This window comes from Lutra lutra, chromosome 1 (genome assembly GCF_902655055.1).
Source record: "Lutra lutra chromosome 1, mLutLut1.2, whole genome shotgun sequence".
Lineage (NCBI taxonomy): Eukaryota > Metazoa > Chordata > Mammalia > Carnivora > Mustelidae > Lutra > Lutra lutra.
The window spans coordinates 100375844-100400005 of NC_062278.1; the positions used below are offsets into that span (position 1 = coordinate 100375844).

The 24162-nt window shown below is 33.6% G+C and overlaps 1 protein-coding gene across 8 annotated transcripts in view; it reads left to right on the plus strand.

Moving 5' to 3' along the window:
• NAALADL2 (N-acetylated alpha-linked acidic dipeptidase like 2) overlaps positions 1-24162 on the plus strand; it is a 1357959-nt gene that overhangs the window by 1169591 nt on the left and 164206 nt on the right. For all 8 annotated transcript variants that reach the window (XM_047730769.1, XM_047730776.1, XM_047730785.1 and 5 more), the window contains one exon: positions 20310-20405. In XM_047730769.1, coding sequence (XP_047586725.1) covers positions 20310-20405 — 96 coding nt within the window. The remainder of the gene's footprint in view (positions 1-20309; positions 20406-24162) is intronic.

Consider the following 24162-nt stretch of genomic DNA (forward strand, 5'->3'; position numbering starts at 1 on the left):
CTTGGTTAGAAGTAGGTGCTATAAACTAGGAATTTGGTGAGGTTTGCTTGCAAGAAAAGCAAAGCCACTGGAAGGAGAAATCCTGATGTTTGGAGGACAAAGGAGGGCTGGTTTCCCTTTTCTGATGGCCAAAAAAGGTCAGAGCCACTGCTATCTGTCTTTTTGCTTACCTGAAAACAACATTGCTACTGAGAATGTCAGAAAAGAACTGAGGGAATAACAAAAAAAGGAGATTTTTTTTTTGTCACATTCAGGACAAAGATATTTTCCTTCAGCATAAATTCAGATAAAATGTTCATAATTTTTGAAGAATACCGTTCAGATCATCTTACCCCTGAAACCACTGGGTGTTCACTGACGGTTCTTCCTGTAGGGCAAGATGAGGCAACACAGCAGGTCTGGCCTCTCCTGTTTTTGAATCCCAGCTCTGTCTTTCAATACATGAAAGGACTGTGTTGAGTTTGTTCTTAATACTTACTGCAGTTTGGCTCTCCTTGAGACAAAGAGCATGAGGAAAACCTAACATACTTCCCTTGCTTTCTCCTGATGTGGTTTCTCTAGCTGAAGTGTCAGAGAAGAGCAAAGCAATTTCAGGTCACTACTTACTTTCTCTGTAAACAAATAGGTGGGCAAGGATGCTTAAATTTCAGCAGCATGTCTGGCTGTCTGTGGTGATTTTGCTGGGTCAGTGCATATCCTTAACATAAAATTTAACAAGCAATTGAGTTGTTTGTGTTGTTTTTTTGAAATGTCTTTCATGCCATACCAAATGGAGAGAAAAGAGAAGAAGACCACAAAAGCTATTGAATTGCAGCTTACTCAATGAATATAAAAAGAAATTGCACAGAGGAGAGGAAGCAGGTGTATTGTGAAGCTGGACTTTTTCATGAGCATAAGGAAAATTCAGGCTTTAAGCCAAATGTTTTTCAGATGAGAGTTCCACAGAAACTTTGGCTATATGTATATTTTTTTTTTCAATTCAAGTGTTTTTATTTATAAAAATAATGCATGCACATTGTTGAAAAAAATAGAAAGCAAATAACAGTATTTTTAAGTTATCAGTTACCCCATATTGTTTGTTAAATTTTGTTATATTTTTCTCATACATTTTCTTGATATTTTGCATGGATGGTTAGTATTAATTTATAATTATACTTTTTCTCTCTACTCTATTAAAGTGTTTCTGTTGTTGAAAACTTTTTCCACTCATAATTTGAGATAGAATCACATTTGTGTCCTCCTTGGTAGATTCACATAGACACACCAATAAAACTTCATCTCTATTTTGTTGTTAAAGACAAAGGAGCCTACAGAAATAAAGGCAGAAAAGGGGTTCAATATATTATCTACTAATTTATAATATGTATTACTTCCAAGTGTAAGAAAAAGTTGTCTGAAATGTTATAAAATCAGGTAATAGTTACCATGTAGTTCAAATTTGTTATAAACTAAAATCTATTAAAACTCCGTGATTATGCTTTTCTTTTCAGTCAATCCTCCAAAAGAGAGAAGAGGTTGACTCCCAGTTAAAGGGATTTTGTTAAAAGGTATCTTTTAAGGTCAATTTTGTGATTCAAATTTAATTGTACTGGCTGGGGATGAGGCAGCAGTGAATGTAAATAGCTTTCTAGGTAATTTTAATGTGCAACCAGGACTGAGAAACAATGGTTAGAATTTGAAGAACAGGTTATATTTGAGGCAGAAAAGTACAGAAACTAAAATCTGAGAAATTTAAGTTTAAAGGAATCTAGATGTCTTACATTAATAGGAAACTGAAGTGCAGTCATGTTAAAGATTTTGCCTAAGGTCGCCATGTCATGGCAAAGTCTGGATGAGAATCTTATCTTTTGATTCCCATTGCTACCAGACGTGTAGTCTCTTGTGTGTCATGCCCAACAGATATTTGTCTTTGTTGTTAATTTTTCATTTAATGGAAGATAATACCTTGCAACTTCAGATTGTAGGCTACGGTTAATTTATTTTTTTATTGAAATCTTTTTTCCTCCTTAATCTCTTCAATAAAATGCATTAGTTCCATTTTTCCCTAAATCTACATTTTCTATATTTATTTTTCTAAATTTCAGAATATGTAATTTATCACAAGGAGTTCACCTGCAAAATGAGTCCCTTGCCCAATGCTTTATTTATTGAAAAGCAAATCCATTTTATAATGAGACAAAGAACCCGCAGTGCAGGCATGAGAAATATTTTTGTTCTGCTTTTCCTTTTCTTCCCCAGTGTTTCTTTCTCCTTCATGCTTCTACAGACTTTGGCATAGCCTTCGAATGCAAAATGAGACAGTCCTTTAAACATTTTTATAGCAGTTGTGTAGGGATTGTGAATTTGTCTTTTAGATAAGTCTCCTAAACACAGATTGATTTAATGATATTACAGGTTTTGTAATGGATTGAACTTATGGAAATGCTAATGATCTTTATTTTTCTATCACAGGTTTACTCAATGTCTATTCTATGTAAAATATAAATTGCTTACAGGGTGGCATCATAGTAAAAATAGAAGGTATTAACCATTTTGCCATTATGCTTAACTTAGACCTTGTTCATATCATTTTTATTATTTCTGAAACATTTACAAAATCAATTAAATACTGATGTGCACCACTATCCTTTGACACCACCATAATACACACAAAAAGATAATTCTATTGACTCAAGGCCCTATGTGACTCAGTTTTTCTAGTAGTGATGATTGTTTATACTAAGCCATTTTTTTGTGTTGAGGTTTTTGGTTTCCTTTTGGTTAGCTGTGCATATTTTCAAGATCACTAACTAGGATGAAAATGGAGATGCCAAAAGGAAATGTTTTTTCATTTGTTTGTTTATTTGTTTAAGCTTTATTTATCTTGAGAGAAAGAATGTGCAAGCTGGGGTCAAGAGCAGAGGGAGAGAGGGAAGCAGACTCCAGGCTCCCCCCAACCCCCGCAGCCCCAGCAGGGAGTCTGAGGTGGGGCTAGATCTCCCCATCAAGAGATCAGGACCTGAGCCAAAATCAGAAGTTGGATGCTCAACTGACTGAGCCACCCAGGCACCCCCAGAAAGGAAATGTTTTCAATAATAAGCCTTCTATCCCACCTGGAAATTGAACCCTGACTTTGGTCTCATTATTGAAACCCATCAGAACTAGTGAATGGGAAAAAAATAAAAAGAATAAATCATGTGTAGTTTGGAACATCGGGAGCAGTGAAATATTAAAACAAAACAAAACAAAACAAAAAACACAAAGTGGATGGGGGGGGAGATTTTTAAGGTTTTCCATATATTTAAAGACCTCTATTTAAAAGTTAGAATAAATTCAGGGGCACCTGGGTGGTTCAGTTGGTTGAGCATCTGTCTTTGGCTCAAGTCATGATCCCAGCAGCCTGGGATCATGTCTTGTATCAGGCTCCCTGTTCAGAGGGAGTCTGCTTCTCTCTCTGCCTGCCTCTCTCCCTTTTTCTGTCAAATAGATAAATAAAATCGTAAATAATAATAATAATAACAACAACAATAATAATAATTCCAGTAAGGGGAGCATGGGAGAGATTTTCACTTAAGAAAGTTAAATTATATAGATATGAAACTAACTTTATCAAAGAAAGCAATATGTATATGAGTATTTGTTACTGCATGTGAAAGAGTACTGTTACTATAAATACACTGTTAAGAGTTCATGTTTCTACTATTTTTGGCCTTTTCAAAAAAACTCATTAAAATGTGTAGACTTTGTAAGGGACAGAAATCTACGGCCCTACAGCATAGCTGAGAGAAAATTCACTTATACATCTCTATTTCCCCCTTGGCTCTTTTGGTTGCAAAGTGCTAGCCATCTTTGTGTTCTGATGACTGTCAGCTTTGATGGGCACTTTAGAAAAGTTACCTAGTGGTTTGAAATGAGGGCATGGAGACCAAAACAAGCACTGACTCTAATCAGCTCATTTTTAGGCCAGTTTCTTCAGATATCAAAAGAAGGGCTCACCTAATTCCTACTGTCTTTTCTAGTCCAGAAATACCAATCCTAAATTTAAGATTGGAAGCTGAAAAATAATTTCTAGAAGTTGTTAATAAATGTATATTTGTTAAGATGTTACTATCACTCATTTCACCATGTTAGTGACTTAAATTTCTTAATTTAAAAACAGAAAAACACAGGTCATCCAAGGAAAGCAGATATTTTTCAGTTTTCTCTCTTAGTAAAAGAGGAAGTGAGAGTTGTTTTGCAAACAGTACACAATCTGCTGGCATGTCAGGTAATTATATGGATAAAGACTGAAATAATCATTGTTGAGCTGGATTACATGTTTTGTACATTACTGAATGTAGCTATACAAACAAAATTCTGTTACTGTCATCAGGTTAACATATGAAAATAGTTTTCTTAAGTAGAAAATGACCTAGGATGACTTGTTGACAATAGGTTTTTATCTTCACATTCTGTTGGCCATAGTTTGCGTTATTAAACTGTAATCATAATAACACTTTGCCAATTTTTAAATCAAATATGGCATCTTTCATGGTTATAACTGCTTTGTTTAATAAATATATTTTCCAGAATATTCCATTCATAAGAAATGTAAAAAATAATACTTATTTTTCATTTTATAACTACACTGTGGCTATGTAATCCATAAAAGTGGTGAATATATATGTCTACGAATTTCTATTATATTTTTTAGAGTAAATTTATAAACAAAAACTATTTTGACGAAAATCTTTCAAGTACTATACCTGTAATAAAATCACAGAATGTTCGAGCTCATATGGCACCGAAATAATCCAATTGAACTTCCTCACTACCTGTTTAACCTTACAGATGTCTCTTAATTATCTTTAAAATAAAGTCCAAATTCTTTGGCATTAGATTAAGATCCTCAGTGACCTTCTATTATCTCATATCCTGTCACACTGCACAATGCAAACATTTGAGCCAATTAACAACAAACTCTAAATTTAGAGTATCCAGTTAAGGACCAAGGAGTTCTTCATCTCTCTGCCTTTGAGGATGCTTTTCCCTTTGTTTGAAATATGCTAAAGCCCTTTCCTCCTGACTACAATTTTATCTTTCAGTGTTAGGTTCCAAAAGTACTTCTCCTGGGATGTTCCCTGAAACTTCAGGGATTAGTGTCCTATGCATGCCTCCATTATTTCATTTACTTTATTTTAACTAAAATTTATTTCTTCATAAATGCATAAACAAACAGGCACATACTTATATAACATATGTACATTTACATGTAAATTTAATGTTACATATACACACACGTGTGTGTGTATCCATCCTTCTCTCTAGACTGTATGCTTAAGCAAATTGTTTCTCCTCTTTCTCTCTCCATACACAAACATACACACACACACACGTATTTATACATACCTGTGTATTTATACCTTCATGTATCTTCTCTTGTTTGGTTCTCAAAGTCAAAGAATGTATTTTATTCTTCTTTGTCCATGTATAAGCAATAACCTGTAGCTTAATAAACATCTGTTTAACTGTTATAGATGAGGGAAGAAAGGATGAGAGAGTATTTGAGACATTTGCCCATGGCCACACAGGTGGCTGTGATAGTTTAGTCAGAACATCTTAAGCTTTTGCCTTCTTGATCACTGATCTTATAATCAATTATTAGTAGTAGTTATTTTGAATATTTCATCTCCAAATGATCCTATAAAGATTCTCTAAAACATCTTGGATATTTTTGAGTAATAAAAAGGCCACCTTTTTCATTTTGCATGGAGTTTTTGATCATGTATGATTCTGATAAATATTCAAAGATATTAAGCTCAAATAAATAGGTATTAAGTATGTAAAGTCAAAATAAGCACTGGATACAAAGTTTAATAACATACACTAATGTAATAAATAATAAAATAATAATAAACATTAGCATTTTGGAGCAGCTGCTATGTGCAAGGTACCATTTTGAGGATTTTGGTTATTGGGCTATTTCATTTAATAATACTAAATAATAATATATAACAATTACAAATATAGGTATTTTATTTATTTATTTATTTATTAAAAGATTTTATTTATTTGACAGAGATCACAAGTAGGCAGAGAGGCAGGCAGAGAGAGAGGAGGAAGCAGACCCCCTTGCTGAGCAGAGAGCCTGATGCTGGGCTCAATCCCAGGACCCTGGGATCATTACCTGAGCCAAAGGCAGAGGCTTAACCCACTGAGCCACCCAGGCGCCCCTACAAATATAGGTATTTTAAAAACACATGTTATTTATAAGAGTAATACTAATACTCTGTGTGCATTGTACCAAGATTCCAATAATATACATAAGAAAAAGTGTCAGAGAGCTAAAATCTCTGTTTGAAGTTACCATAGTGAGCAGCAGAGACAGAATTCAAACCCAGGTCCAAATTTTCTACTTATTCTAGTGTACCATGCTGCCTGTATTGAGAGATTGGTGAGAAATACTGTGACCCCTCGTGTTGGTTATTCTATCAAATCACAATGAAATAACTTAATAATTATAGAGCATGATATCGTTCTTTGATGAAAACTTTTCCCAAAAGGCAAATAATAATCTAAAGTGAAGTAAAAGTTGAACTGTCTACTTTTCCTAAAAATACTTTATAAATGTAAAAAATTTGTTAAATTATGAATATATAAGTTATGATATATATGTAACTGCTGAATATATATATGTGTATATATATATATATATATATATATATAATGAGAGAGTACTGAGTCACTTATAAAATGTTGGTAATAAATTTAAAGGAAAGAAACAGGTTTTCTTTCCCTCTCTCTCTCTTATTTTTTTTTCCAATTTGAATTCACCTTTAGTTGATTCATAATCAATTAATTACCATCAAGTGACCTGAGGGCAGCAGGAAATTGGGTCCATACTGAAAAGCAAAAGGAGGCAATTTGTTTTAAGTCTGAAAGTCTAATGTTCAATCGAAGTTTAATCAGAAGTGACCCATTGTTTGAAAAGTAGAACATCAATGTCTTTTTAATTTCACTGTCTTTAAATGAGGACTGGGGAAAATTGAGATAACTGATTATTCTCAAATGAAAATTAAGGAAAGATACTATCAGAAATCAAAAGCATATTTTCTTTATATTTTAATTCATAAAGGAAATAATCTGTTCTGTGTTGGGGTAAGATGATTTTCTGAAGTCAAACTTAGTGTAGTCTTTAGAGACCTCTACCAAGAGACAAATGTAGCATACATGTTTTATCCATTAGGGCTACAATAGCTCTTTTCTTTAATACCTACTTATTCAATTAAATGGGATTTTTGCTTTAGTGAATTGCAGAATTAATTTTGTGTCTTTATTGGTTTCCAAATGAATAAATGGAATGAATGAATAAAATTAATGCATTTAGCTAAAGGAAAACAAGCTATAGACATTCCAGAAATAATTTTTGGTCCTGAAATTAAATCTACCCGTGCTCCCTGGGATACATAGGGAAATAAAGACTTTTGTTTAGCCTTTAGTAAGTAATAACAGGAATAGTAAAATGTAATTTGCCAAGGGATATCTAACTGCATTAATGTGAAGTCAATCATATGTTGTTAAATGGGGTGGGATAGAAGGGGAATGGGGAGGAGGGTTGGGATAGATTTAAACAATCAGTTATCTTCTGAGAATTATGCTCTTCTGATTTCTCCATAATTTTACCTACACTGGGCTTGGTATTTGACAAAAAAAAAAAATTAAATAATAAAAAGAGTAATATAATGAATGGTAAAATTTCAGATAGGCTAATATTCTGGGTTTAATTTCCCTGGGTGTTTTCATGAAGATTATGGAACATGAGGTCATGACTATATAGGTAATCTCTTCCTATTTCTAGCAAAAGGACTTTGAAGGACTGGAACATCTCTCCCAGGATTTGAATAATGTATTTGTTTCTTCTTAACCTGATGTTTAGATTCTTTTGCCCTTAACTTTAAGACCTTTAAATCCCTCATTTCTTTTACAGTTGATTAAATATAGCCCTCAGAAAAGCACTGACTGACTGTTCAACAGAAAGCTTTTCAGAAGGCTAACAGGCTCTGACCTCAAAGAAATGGTGTTGTTAAATTGACTTGAGACCTTACCAGAGAGACCAGGTTTTACTAAAGACCAAATTAAAGTTTGGATTTCTCATTATTGAGAAAACGTCTTTCCCTCCAAGATCTGAGAATAACAGTTTTTTTTTTTCCTTTTTTCACCTTGTAACTTATTTTTATAAGTCCTGCTGCATTCTCAGTGATACATAGAATATTAATTGTGTTGCGATGCCACTGGGTGCGTGAAACCCTACCCCTGTGTGTGGCCAGGATGTACTGGTAGAGCTGAATCAGCTCTAACTGAAATGTGATAGAAGAGTTGGTAAGCAGCTGCTGCCCTGAGACCCTGTGAATGCCTTTCCCTTGTCCACTGTGGCTCCTCATGGAACCTCCTCCAGGACTCCAGCTGATTGGCTGTGAAATAATTTATAATCAATCACCTATTAAAGTGGTGAGTTGAAGGAGGTGAGTTGAAGAGAAGAAAAAAAAAAACCCTCAGCTAAACAGACAATGACTTGAGTTTGTGGTATAGCCTCCTTAACTGCACGGTTATTTAAACTTCATAGGAAAATGGAGAAAATGTTTCTATTGCCAAACTCAGTCAGTATAAGGATCCATAATATTGTGGGGAGTTTTAGTTTCTTATATTCTGTTTTAAAATCTGAAATAGGAGAGAATAGTGCGTGGATTTAAAATTACTGAAGAAGAGGGGCGCCTGGATGGCTCAGTGGGTTAAAGCCTCTGCCTTCGGCTCAGGTCATGATCCCAGGGTCCTGGGATCGAGCCCCACATCGGGCTCTCTGCTCAGTAGGGAGCCTGCTTCCTCCTCTCTCTCTGCCTGCCTCTGCCTGCTTGTGATCTCTCTCTCTGTCAAATAAATAAATAAAAAATCTTTAAAAAAATGTTTAAAAAAATTACAAAAAAAAATTACTGAAGAAGAGATGAATTCCCAGGCTAAGAGAAGTTCAGGGCAAGCAAAAATTTTAAATCACAAATCACAACATTAGTCACAGTTGTAGATTTTATTCATATATGAAAAGTATATGATGTGAACAGGGATTTGATATTTTTCACCTGCAAAGACCCTGAAGAATGCATGTTAATACTATACTATATTGTAACTTATGTGATAGACAGTATATTTTATAATGAATGCGTTAATTGTGCAGATACTGCCTGGGTTCATTTTCCAGTGTTACTGCTCGGGTACAATACTTAAACTCAATGTCCCTCAGTTTTTTCATCTATAAAGCAGAGTAATCATAGTATTTACTAATTTATGTGGATTTTATGAGGATTAATTGAGCATTTTATGTAGTGTGCCTTATTCGCAGTATATATTAACTATTACAGTAATTGTAATGCATATTATAGAACATGAGAATTGACATAATCTCTACTTTAGGGTATAACTATCTGTAGATATTTTCTTTACTTTGGGGAAAATCTACATATAAATATGGGCCTTTGGCTTATAAGTGATTCTCAAAGGGAGTATAAAATCCTCATGTCCGTCCCTAATATTTTACCCACCTAGAGTGGTCATGCCAGAATCTACAAAATAGCCAAGACATTTAATATTTATTTTAAAATGGTACTTGGCTTGAAAATATTTAGGAACAATGGTTTAAATAGCAACACATTCCGTCATCAGATTTTATTTCCATGTTGGGAGTGTTATGACCCTTTGCTAAGTAGTGCTTAGCATATATATATATAAAATCCATTAAACTTCCTACCAATCAGAAAATGTATATTATTTTCACATTTTGTTGTGTAGATATTACTTGTGTGGAAATGTTTCAGGTAAGTAGTTTATTTTTTTGTTTGTTTTATATTCATGAAGATGCCTTCTGACCTTCTTAGGCTATATATTATTGAAATAGTAGAATTGTATAGTTTGAACAGGGATATAACTGTAAGGCATGTATAAGGTTCAGTTGACCAAAGTTGAAATTTCTGTTTTCACAAAAGGTACACAACCACGAAAAATTTGAATAAATGCACTGAAAATATTTTTTTCTCTAAATCTGACATGATGAAAAAAACCTAAAGGATTTAATCAGTACTTCTTAGATTTTAAATTTTTTTTTTTTGAGGGCAAATGAAATGAATCATCAGATGTGAATGCTGAGACTGATGTAGAGTGCCAACTCTTTAAATTTGCCAGTTAAGTACATCAAGACAAAACAAAAACCAAAAACTGTCATCTACTTTCAATTTATTTCCTAAAAGGAAAAATGTTTTAATATCAGAAAATAGTTGAAAGAACATAGTTTTAGAATAAATATAGCTCTTTAATTAGCATATAGTTAATTTTCTGAAAAAAAATTCTCTGCAACATTATGATCTGTCTCATTTTGTTATGGAATTAGAATATAACACCATTGTATGAACTGGCATTTAATGACTGCTGGATTAAATGAGAATGAATGAGTCATATGTTTGGGCTAAAATCCTGCCAATGAATAAATGTGTTTCCTTAGCAAATTTCTTCATCCTTCATCCTAAACCTCAGTTTCTTCACTTGTAAATTGGGGACAATAATACCTTTCTGACAGAATTGCTAGTTGGATTAACTGTTTCAGGAATTATTCTCAGAGTTTTATTATATGAATTTATTTAATCCTTATGACTTTATGAGTAGATTTTGTTATATTCATTTTGCAGGTGAGAAAGTGAGGCACAGAGAAGTTAGGTAACTTACCATATGTTAAATATTTGATAAATATTTTTAAACATTCAATAGCATTTATTAGTTTTATGTATTTATTCTATATTTAGAATATATATAGAAGAATATAGAAGAATTCTTCTTCATTTACTTGCCATAGACAAATGTTAAATATTGTATAATATGTAAATAGCACATATTTCTATATAATATAAACATATTTATATATTTTATTATAAATAAATAAATACTGATATTTTAAAATTAATTACTGTATTTATTTAATGCATGTACAGTTATTATATTTATGTCAATAAGAACATTGTTACTACTGTTACTATTAACATTAAAGCACATGTTTTGTCAGATGTTAATCTTTTGTTCATAAGGGCAGCCCAGCTATGGAGCATCCATCACAAATACTATTCATTCATTTTACTATATAGAATAATTAATATCCAGTAAAAAAGCTTAACAGTTTGGCAGTATCTATTTACTTTATCTTAATTATTTACCATCAAATTATTAGCTAAGGAATTTATTAGGAAATGTCTTAATTTGTGAAACAACTCTGCTAAGAGTAACTTTTATTGTGTTTTTTTTTGTTGCCACAACTTAACTTTCCCTGCCCCCTGATCTGTCTAGAATGTGTGCTGTAAAACAAAACAAAACAAAACCACAGACTATTTAATGATGCATGGTGTATATAAGATCAGCACACATTCAATGATTAAGAGATGAAAGAAGGCAAGATATATAAAGGAGATTAACTGGATGAAAGTCTAAAATGTGAAGATTGGATCCTATGAAAGTATTTTGTTCGCATATAAGAACTTCAAGATAAAAAACGCATCATAAATGCATTGAAATGTTATGCAATTTTTTGCTTTTATTTTCACTTTAAAAAAAAATTATTTATTTTTTTTCAGTGTTCCAAAATTCATTTTTTATGCATCATACCCAGTGCATTTTTAAGACTTGTATTGCAATTATTATCCCCCTCTTTAAAGTACTTTACAGGGAAAGAGAAAATGTTTTAAAAATGTGCGCACACACACACACACACACACAGTTTTTAGGATGGCTTTCCAGAAACTGTTCTGCAACTTTTTGACAATCATTTAACCATTTGAATTTTCCATGTTTTACTCTGTGTATCTGGTTTAAATTAAGATTTTTAATGGTTCATTTAGGTCTAAAATTAGGATGCTATCTCAATATGAATAGAACTATAAAATTACCTTGAATATTTTCAGTATTTTCAATAAAGCCAATGTTATGGACTTTCCTAGAACTTGAAAAAATAATTGAAACGAAAAAAATGGGGGAATTCAGAAAATAATGTCCTAATATTGTTCCACATTTGACCCTTGATTTTGTTACACTTCTGTTTAACGTCTGCATTTTCTCAGGTCTGCTTTACTTTGAATAGTAATAAGGAGCTTATGTTTCAAAAATTATTGCTGTAATTACCTTTTTCCTCAGCCCAGCACATTATGAATGTCAGTGCCATTCAAAGCCTGCAAGTGTTTTAGTTTCATATATTAAATTTAAGTATTGATGTGTATATTCTCTTTTTTTTAAAAGATTTTATTTATTAATTTGACAGAGAGAGAGAGAGAGAGAGATATCACAAGTAGGCAGAGAGGCAGGCAGAAAGAGGGGGAAGCAGGCTCCCTGCTGAGCAGAGAGCCCCGTGCGGGGCTCCATCCCAGGACCCTGAGATCATGACCCGAGACAAAGGCAGAGGCTTAACCCACTGAGCCACCCAGGCGCCCCTGATGTGTATATTCTCTTATGCAGAAAAGAGACTATTGCAGTGAAGGAAGTACACATGGGACTTCTTAGATTCAATTCAATTTATTCTAAACAAGGAGTCTTTGATTATATCCTTTAACTGTACATAGTGTTTATGCTGCTTATGTAGAGTAGAGTAAGTCTTGGAGGGAACTGGAACAAGAGGTGGCGGATGGGGCGCCTGGGTGGCTCAGTGGGTTAAGCCGCTGCCTTCGGCTCAGGTCATGATCCCAGGTCCTGGGTTCGAGCCCCACATTGGGCTTTCTGCTCAGCAGGGAGCCTGCTTCCTCCTCTCTCTCTGCCTGCCTCTCTGCTTACTTGTGATTTCTCTCTGTCAAATAAATAAATAAAATCTTTAAAAAAAAAAAAAAAAAAAAAAAAAAAAAAAAAAAGAGGTGGCGGAAATCATCCTTTTCCACTTAAATTAAAAAAACTGAAATCTGGGGAGCCTGGGTGGCTCACTGGGTTAAGGCCTCTGCCTTTGGCTCAGGTCATGATCCCAGGGTCCTGGGATCTAGCCCCGCATCCGGCTCTCTGCTCAACAGGGAGCCTGCTTCCCTTCCTCTCTCTCTGCCTGCCTTTCTGCCTACTTGTGATCTCTGTCAAATAAATAAAAGTTTTAAAAAACAAACAAACAAAAAAACAACCCCTGAAATCTTTGGCTAAGGGGAATTTTGGCAATAAGAAGTAGGCATTGCACAGGAATGGAAATGTGGGCTGTGGAATCAGAAAAATCAGGGTTTGAATCCAGGCTCCACTTACTTATGGTGTGACCTTGAGCTAATGTGTGGAACTCATTGGTTCTTAAATTCTTTTAATCTCCATCTGTAAAGATAGGGTCATAATAGTTCCCACTTTAAAAGTATGTATGTAGATTAAATATTATTGCATTCATCCAAGTCATGTTCATTAAGTACCAACTACACAGAAAAGGCATGTACAGAATGTTTTTGTCTAGATCCAATACTCGTTAAACCTACATGAACTATATATTTTAAATGATTATATCTCAAAAAAATGCAAAGGGTGTATTTTGGTATGGCAGTAACTTAAAGTTTAGTCAACTCAATCTAGTCTAGAAATGAATTAATACAACCTTTGAATGTTTTCTTTACCTATGTATATGCACTAACTTCTTTATATAAGTTATTTATATCTTCCAACTTACTTATATCCTACCCTCATTTCAAAACCTTTCTCTCCAGGGGCGCCTGGGTGGCTCAGTGGGTTAAAGCCTCTGCCTTCGGCTCAGGTCATGGTCCCAGTGTCCTGGGATCAAGCCCCACATCGGGTTCTCTGCTCAGCGGGGAACCTGCTTCCTCCTCTCTCTCTCTGCCTGCCTCTCTGCCTACTTGTGATCTCTATCTGTCAAATAAGTAAATAAAATATTTAAAAAACAAAACAAAAAAAAAACAAAAAAAAAACCCTTTCTCTCCAGTGGCTTCTCTAGTTACAGTTTAGTTTTCTGGGTAACTTTCCTGAGCTTTAATTCCTTCCCTGTAATCCTATGATCTATTCATTTCCCTAAGATTTCCCTGCTTTTTTTTTTTTAATATCTTTTTATCTTCTAGATGCTTTCTCTCACATTAAAAATAAGTCCACATCTATCCTCTCTAAAACATAATAAATGAACTTTGATTCTTTAACTCTCCTTAGGTAATAATAAGTGTTTTTTAACTTTTCAACCTAATGTGAATTTCTAGAGAGAATAAGGTAGTTCATAATGTTGCACTTCTCACTTTTACTCTTCAACTGATTGCATTGTCTCCTGTGCTCACTAATCCATAGAAACCCCTCTGACAAAAGATACCAGGAGTCTTTGAAATGCTACTTCCAATGGATAATTTTCATCTTATTGTATTTCTTTACTTCCTTTGAAGCATTGATTATTCTTTGCCAGACATTCTCTACCTTTTTTTCTCCCATAAAGTCAAACTCGTATGCTACTGTTCACTTTCTCTGATTATCTATCTATAATGTTTTCATGGATTTTATTTTTATTTTTCCTTAAAGATAGGTGCCATTCAGAGTTTTTGCTATTTCTCGGAGATCTGGGCTATATTCACTGTACTTCTAAGACTACATATGGTGTTCTTTACATTTATTATGTGCGTGCTTCTCAAAATATTATTTTTTTAAGGTTTTATTTATTTATTTGACAGAGATCACAAGGAGGCAGAGAGTCAGGTGGGGGGGGGAGCAGACTCCCTGCTGAGCAGAAAGCCCCATGCTGGGCTCAATCCCAGAACCCTGAGATCATAACCTGAGCCAAAGGCAGAGGCTTAATCCACTGAGCTACCTGGGCACCCCTCAAATTATTTTTATTCCAGTTTAGAATTTGGTCATGAGCCAAACAGATTTTGAATAATATAGTGACTCATCTTCTGGGATAAGTTTATATGGATAACTTACAAACACCTTACTTCAAAAATTTAAAATTTAGTTTCTTTTGTCCTAAATCAGTGTTTCTGTATTTTCTAAGGTAATGAAATTTGTATCCATTTATTTTATCAAATCTAGAAATACTTGCAATCTTGACTCCTTTTTAAGACTTCCTCAACCAATTAATTACCAAGCACTTTATAGTAAACATTTTATCTTAAACATTTGTTAAACTGATCCCCTCCTCCCTATTTCTACTATTGTTCTGGTTTAGTCTCTTACAGTTTCTCACTGTGGTACTGCAATAGCCTTCTGTGTAAACTCCCTGTTTCCCACCATATCTTTTTAAAAGTTATCCCCCACATATGTGTCAATGTGTGCCCTCCTCAACACACACTTGAGAATATCACTTGCTCTATTCAGAACACTCTAAGGACTTATTGTTTCCTACAGAAATAGTTTTCAAACCTTAACAGTTGTAGATTTTAAATGAGAAATTTCACAAGGACAATACACAATCACATATTTATAGTAATTTAAATTTCAAAACTCTTTTAACTTTTGCTTGCATAAAAAAAGCGATTCCTGACAAATGTGATAAAAATCAGACACCACCCAGTTTTAATGTAGTCCTTTCCTCCTTCCTGAGCACATTTATATCCTTTGTTCCTTTGCTTAATTTTGACATGAACTCTCTGTGAAGAACCAGCATGTTTACATTTTTTTAACCTTATGGATTGATGATACTAAGATTGAGAAATTAACAACTTACTCAAAGTTGTCTGGAATTTTTTACTATTTTTTTAAAGATTTTATTTGTTTATTTGACAGAGATCACAAGTAGGTAGAGAGGCAGGCAGAGAGAGAGGGGGAAGCAGGCTCCCTGCTTGAGCAGAGAGCCTGACGTGCAGCCCGATCCCAGTACCCTGGGATCATGACCTGAGCTGAAGGCAGAGACTTTAACCCACTAAGCCACCCAGGTGCCTCCATTTTTTATTATTTTAATACAAAAGGGCTCCCATGTCTTAAAAGGCTCATAGTATAGTAAAATAAATAAATAAATAAATAAATCTAACAAAACCACAGTGTAATAAATGATGAGGAAAAGTAAGTATAAAGTGATATGGAAACACTGACAAGAGCACAATGAACTCTGATGTGTTGGTAAAGATCAAGGAAAGCAACTATAGGAAGAAACCTGATAACCAGATGGAGGAAGAACATTTCAGGCAGATGAGGAAATGGCCCAAGTATAGGAACAGAGATAGTAAAGGTAAGGGTGGGTCCAGTTTGGTGAATGGGCTGCTACACTATAAACAAAAGTTATAGGGAAATAGTGTGAAATAGTTATGAGAAAGAAAGAAATCTGGAGATAAAGATTTAGAAATTACCATTTTGAAGATGGTAGTTGAAGTCAGAAAAGTAGATAAAACCACTTAGCCTGTGGAAAAGAGAAGACTGAGAGTAGACCACCTAAAAATGATAGTAAGATTAAAAAAAAAGAAAACCCAGTTCGGGAAGAGAATAATATACATGCAGAGAACCAGCTGGGTCAAATCAGTGACATTAGACAAAAGAGTTGAAAGAAAGAAGGTGTCCTAAATATGGTGAAATCTTACAGAGAGGACAAGTAAAGCAGTGACTGGGAGACAAATGGAATTTTACACCATATTCTAGATAGAATTTTCTTATCAATATCCTTTCTTCTGTAATATTTTTATAAGGGTCTTCATTTGACAGACATAGAGTATTAAGTTTTTCACATATCTTGATTTACTCCTTTATTTTAAGCTATCAATAGTTGTTCTAAACAAAAGTCCTTTCTAAGTGGTTAATGGTGCTTAACTTCTCTCTTCATTTACAGATGGGAGCCATTATTAAACAGCCATCACTCAGAATTAATGTAATAGTAGTAGAAAAGTTTCACAAAACATATATCCTTCTTTTAATTTTCTCATTATTTTTATATCAGGATATATAAATACCAGTCTATGAATGATAATGTTTTATGTGATACACACATATATGTAAAGAATGGTAGTATCTTTTTTTTTTTTTTTTAAAGATTTTATTTATTTATCACAAGTAGGCAGAGAGGCAGGCAGAGAGAGAGGAGGAAGCAGGCTCCCTGCTGAGCAGAAAGCCCGATGCGGGGCTCGAACCCAGGACCTGGGATCATGACCTGAGCCGAAGGCAGCGGCTTAACCCACTGAGCCACCCAGGCGCCCCAAGAATGGTAGTATCTTAATATTTTCAAAGACAGTGATATTTGATGTATTGGGTGTTCGATTCCCATTAGATTAAGCTCCATGAGATTAAGGATCGTGTCCTGCACTTAGTGTAGTAAATAGCATATAGAAAGGTCACATGAGTGTTTTTTAAAATAATTAAATGAGGCACTAGAAACAAAGAATGGTATGGCAAGAGATACATGAAGGAATAAGAGAAAGAAAGGGATTACACAGGAGAAAAGGCTCATATGGATAATTTAAATTAACATGTACTGCTACTAAATAATTGAAAGTTCAATAAAAACCTCATTAATTATAACTCCCTGTTTATCTTCCACGGTATCGTTCAATTTGAGGCAGGCTGATATTTTACCTTTGCACTATTTATGAAGTTTTGTTTTGCTGAGTAAACTAATAAAATAAAAGTATGTCAAGAAGTTCTTTTAAAACCACTGGTGAAACAAACTTCTTAAGGACTTCAGGCTTAAATTATTAAATGAAAATGAATGCCACAAATTATTCTTGCCATTCTTTTATTAAGTTGATTAAAAGATATTTCTCTTTAGAAAAACAAGCATATCTAAATACAAACTATACCCTGTCTTTCATAGGATCCTAGAGCAGTCTTTGGATTTCCTTTAATTCAGCATCCTACTGAAATTACCACCACCTTACCACCACCCTTACCAGCATTGTTATGATATTTATTACTATTAGCCTTATTATCAATGCCATTAATATAGGATGTCCTGTGTGGCAGGCATTGGACAGTTCACAACATCTCTGTGAAGTAGATGCTATTTAAGTTTTTCAGATGTGGTAACTAATCCTTTGGAGATTAAGATGTTTAAGATGACATAATTATTAAATGGGAAAACCAAAATTTTAATGTATTTCTATGTTGACTGCCCAAAATATCTCCAAAAAACCTTACTGATAAAAAAAAAAAATTAAGTTTATGAGACCTATTGTTGTGAGGAAGAATAGCATCCTGACTGAGCGTATTGGTTTCCTAGGGCTGCCATAACAAAGCACCACAGATTGGGGATGCAGACATCTGTTGTTCAGTGTGGTATTAGAGGTGGTTCCTTCTGAGATGTGTGACAAAAAAATCTGTCCCAAGCCTCTTACCTAGCTTCCGGTGATTTTCTGGCAAGCTTTGATGTTCCTTTTGCTTGTAGACTCATCACTCCAATCTCTGCTCTTGTGTTCACATGGTTTTCTCCTTGTGCAGCACATCTATCTCCAAATTTTTTCTTTTTGAAGGACACCAGTCATACTGTATTAGGGCCCCACTCACTCCAGTATAACCTCATTCTAGATTAGGTAGCTACATCTGCAATGACCTATTTCCAAATAAGATCAGATTCTGAAATAGTGAAGGTTAGAACTTGAATATATGAATTATTCAACCCATAACACTGAGTCTTAGTAGACTCTCCAAATGGGGAAATTAGGGAAAGATATTTATAATATTTTAGCCTGGTTGTGTGGTTTTATGGTAAAGCTTAAGAAGTGGAGTACTGGTTGGAACTGGGCAGAGTTTCTGACAGATTAGTTTTAGGTTGGAGGGCAAAATGAGGAGAGGAACACAAAACACGTGTTCATAAATAAGCTGTTGGTATTTGGTTTTATCATCCAAAAGTGGGTATGTACTGAAGCAAACAGCTAAATTACTTTTGTTTGATCACAGTTTTGTTCAAAATAGGGGATTAAGATTGTGCCTGATAACAGCATTGTTTAATTTCTAGGAAATTGCTAATATGCTGGGTTTAGTCCTCCCCTGATATGTTGGTATGACTTCAGAGTCCATTAACTCCATTATTCTTTTGTTCTCATGATTGATAATCCCAAAATAGTCTGTGCTGGATTGCTCTAATAAATAGCTTTATTAAATAGTTCTAATAGAATTCAATTTAAATTGATTACCCTGTTGTAGTCATTGCTGGTTAGATTTGCTTGACCCTTTCTTCCCTGTGATAGCCTTCATAAAGATTATCTATCATTCAGTAGTCTACCTATATACATACATCCTGTCCCAATTCTTCTATTTTCTAGACAAATCCTAGTTACTTCAGGTTTTCAAGTAAAAGCTATATTTATATGGTAAGTAATAATCATCTCATTGGGTGTTAAGAATGTTGATAGCTACAAGATCATTATTTTGGATAGGGTTTTAGTCCTTTTGGACTACTGTATCAAAGTATCACAAACTAAGTGCCATAAAAAGCAACAGAATGTAATTTCTCACAGTTCTGGAGGTAGGAAATCCAAGATCAGGGTGCCAACATGACTGAGTGAGGACTCTTTTCCAGGTTGCAAACTTTTTGTTGTATCCTCACCTAAAGGAAGGTGCTAGGGAGTTCTGTGAGGCCTATTTTATAAGGGCACTAATCCCAATTACAAGGATGAATCCCTCATGACCTAATCACTTCCTAAATGCCCCATCTCCTAACATGATTACTTTGGAGATTAGGATTCCAATATAGGAATTTTAGATGAACATGCATATTTAGACCATAATAGATGCTAACATTGTCAGCATCCTGTGTCTTATTTTACCCTGAAATTTGTTTACACATGCAAATACAAAATGACTAGTTAAATTTTTTTCTGATTAAAAAAAAAATGTTTCTCTGACTGATTTCAACCATCATAATACCAAGTATCTGATAGAGCCAGCATGCTCTCATTTTATTGGAAGCATGTGGAACCATGAGACCAATCTACCCAAAATATCTTACTATCACTTTGAAATGAGTTTTGCAATATTTAAAATGTCCTACACACTTTTGCCTAGGCTTTTTAAGATGGTAATCATGTTTATCAAAAATATTCTATCCTACCAGCCTTAGAGCATAAAATTCAATATATAAATCAGAGAAAGGGTTTCACATATAGGTTTTGTCATCAAGATATCTTGCTTCACATATAAGTCTGCATTTGAGAAAAGGGAGGGCTGCAAAGAATTATCTCCTCTAAATTAAAAAAAAATCTTTTGTAAATAAAAATAAGAGTTATAGAGTTCTACTAATTTTTTATATAAGTGGTCTGCAATTGTTTAATTAGATCAGTAGAATGAATGCCAACAATCAACAGAAAACTTAACACAATTTAGAGCCCTTTTGAATATTTAAGGAAAATCCAATAAGCACTTGAAAAAAAAAATCAATGAAGAGTTTTAAATGTTTCTTTTCTGATTTTCTGCAGGGTCCAAGTTTTCTCTCTGAGGCCCTTTTCCCTAAACGTGCAAGAAAAATTGAAGAAATGGATCCTTTTTTCAACCTTCATGAAACCATTACCAAGGTAGGAGATAATTGCATTCATGGGCAGGGTTGGGAAAGTCTGGGAGGGTTTTGGTGGTAGGTGGAGAAAAAGAAAAGAACCAATCAAGAGAAATTTTATATTTTCATTTATAATATATGCTTCAAAGGATTTTAAGTACCTCCCATTACTTTGCTAAGGAGTAAGGATGATACACTACTCAATCAAGAGCATACAGAGCAATAGCATGATTTGTATTCAAAATCAATCCTTAATAAAACAAATAGATTTTTTTTTCTTTTTTCTTCATCTGAAAGTAGAGTTGTAGTGTACTCTCAAGTACACCCTTTGATTAAGGTCAGTATTGTTGAATTTCTGTATCTTCAGTGTTTTGTTTCAATATTTAAGATATTTGGTTGGTTGTGGTGGTACTTTTTAGTTGCATTAAAAGAAAAATGGCTCCTTAAAAGAAAAGACTGCATTTATAATAGATGTTTTTATACTATGATGGTCATTCCTATATTTTTATTCAAAACTCTTAGCTATGTGTTTATAATATGGAGAAAATTAAATTGTACAGTATGGAGTAAATAAATTTAATGTTCTGACATCATAGGACATCATATGAATTTTCACATTTACCAACAGTTTGTCTAACCTGTCATAACCTCCCTTTTGGGAATAAAGTTTATAGAGAATATTGGCATTTCAGCACATTTAAAATAATCCATATTTATATATGCTTAGTTGAAAGAACTGAATCATTCTTAAATCTTCTTAGTGAAATTTTACAAGGCTGTTTTTCTCCTCCAGAAACAGGAAATGCGATATAATTAACTGAACTCAATAAGTGGCACTGGAACGAATTCAGAATACAAACTAGGATTTTAGGTCTACCCTAGCTTTTTAATAAAACTGTGCATTTATTTTTTCTGAACATTTGAAATAAGAGGAGTTTATACCACATTTTACTTAAAATTCTCCTAAGCTCAAAATATCTGAATCCTAATTACATTTATACCTCTTTGCTTTGCAATTAATTTCACTTCTTTATTTTAGATTTTAATGTTCCCATTCTTTAATATCCCTTTGTATTTGGATATAGCAACATAGACATCTCCCCCAATAATAGTTCCTTAGTATTCAAAATATTAACTATGTTCTTAATACTTGTAAAGATGATAGATAAAAATACATATCTATATGTATCTATATACCTATTTAAATGAGTATATGCTTCTGCATCCATTTAGCTGAGAGTGTGTTTGTGTGCATGTGTGTGCTCATTCAGATATTCTGGATACTCAAAGTCTAGGTTTAACTTACTTATTTTTAAGTGAAGCATTAGAGGATTTTAGGGCAATGGAGTAGTAATATTTTTTCCCATTTCTTTCTGCTTTCCTCTGGATCAGGGAATTCATTGATTTTTGTGGAATGAATGATTTGAGACCCTATTGGTATAAGGTGTATAATGAGAGGTGTAAACACATACTGATTCTTGCTGCGTGATGTTTTGGCACTCCACAACTCCTAAGAGCATGTCAGGAAGCAGGGATGAGGCAAGAAGGGAGTAGAGGAACATGGGATATAGCCTGGACATAAAAATGAGTTCTGTACTTTAGTGTGAAACACAGAAAGTCAGAGACTGTTGGAGAAAATACACAAATTTGTGCACAGATATTACCACAGGTTCTATATTTATTTTAAAATTTATTTCATAGGTAAGCAGATATTAACTCATTAAATTAGAAAAATTAGAAAATTAGAAAATTAGAAAAAAAATTAGAAAAAATTCTATCTATGAAGAAATAAAACATGCCAAAGTGCAGAAGTAAGTGACTTCTGACACTTTTTATGACCAAATATATTTATTTAAGATTTTTTTTTTTTTATTGATTTTGACAGAGAGAGATCACAAGTAGACAGAGAGGCAGGCAGAGAGAGAGAGAGGGAAGCAGGCTCCCTGCCGAGCAGAGAGCCCGATGCGGGACTCGATCCCAGAACCCTGAGATCATGACCTGAGCCGAAGGCAGCGGCTCAACCTACTGAGCCACCCAGGCGCCCCCCAAATATATTTATCTAATGTTGATACTGTTTCCCCAATCATCATGTTTACCTATGGCAACACCTCATGTTGGAGACATAGGCCAAGGGAAGAAATTGTGCTTCAGTAGTTCAATCTTAGTTTTCCAGTAGGAGAAACTGGGGAATCACAAAAAGAAGTACTTAATAAATACTTTATTTTAAGGTCAAATTTTCATTGATCAACAACAAAATAAAAAAATATAAATATGGTGAGGTTGACTAGGCACATGACTAGGAAATATGGAGCATACATTTTATTACCTTGGCTACCAACTTGTTCTTTTATTTAGTAAAACTCTATTTTATTGTCTACACCAAAAAGGAGTACACTAGTAATGACTTTCCTCGTGAAGATTCTATGAGATTGAAAGATCACATATATATTTTCCCTGGAAATGCAGTATGGATGTAATTGAGTATAATTATTAACACATTAAAAAATAAGAGTGCTGATGTCTTCAAATAGACTCTTACCTGTACCTTCTGTATTTAGTTTTCACTTTAAAGTAAAAAAGAATAAGTTAGATATGAAAGCACATGAGTAAACTAATTAATTAAATACTGAGAATACACTGGTAGGTGTGTACAAATGGAATACATAATTTAATTTGTAAAAGATTAAAGCCTTTAAAATATTTTGTTTCAGTAAGAATAGTAGTGGTATTATCATAGTATACCATGCATTTAGTACACTCATATTTCATGTAACAGTGAGATATTATAGAAATAGCAATGGACTTTGAATGAAAAGACCCAGTTAGGTATAAATTCTGTCACTGTGAATTTTGAAAATTTGATGTGAAGTAAGAAACGTGTTGGAAAATGATAGAACACAATTGCTGATATTATACCACTTATAAAACATTTTAAAAAATCTGTATTAAATGAAATATTAAAGATTCTAGTCCTTATTTCTCCAAACAAAAGTTTGAATTCAATACACAGCATTATAACACAATCATATATTTATTTTATCTAATTAAATAAATATAAGAAGCATATACATCTAATACAAATGATCATGTAATGTAATCTATTATCCTTTACAAGTGAGTACTTTGTATTCTGGACCTCTGTTATAGATCACAAATACAATTTATGTAAAATTAAAATACAGCTTCCAAGCATTAATAAGTTAATAATTTATCAATAATGTTTTTTTTCCCCAAATTAAAAAAATGAAAACAAACAAACTGCACATAGATGGGATAGGAGCTATGAGTCCTGGTATGTAGCTCTCCAATGCTGTCCTACAGTTCTTTAAAAATATTTTTTTTATAAAGTGTGAATTTATCCTGGCATTTGTCTTTTTGATATAAAGCATGGAACCTAAGAAAGTAATGAATGAGACTCAATATTGATGCTAAAAGGTATAATTCATCATTGCTTCATGACAGTCAGATGATACAGTATAAAGTCACCAAAGGGCAGCACATACTGCATTGCTGTTGAAGATGTTTTCTTATCTTCTATAATTAACTTGAAAAATAGCATTTGTTTTTTTAATTATCATAGAAACCAAACTGATTTCTCCAAAGACTACACATGAATGAAATACCAATATAAATCTTAGCTGCTTAATCCTTTAATAAGTGAATAAAAATCGCCATGGATTTGTTTTGAAATAGGCTTATTTCTCCTTTTCTAGCTAGGAATTGTCTAGTTAGGTTTCTAAATCTTCAACATTTAGCTCATAAATTGTTATTAGTTATCT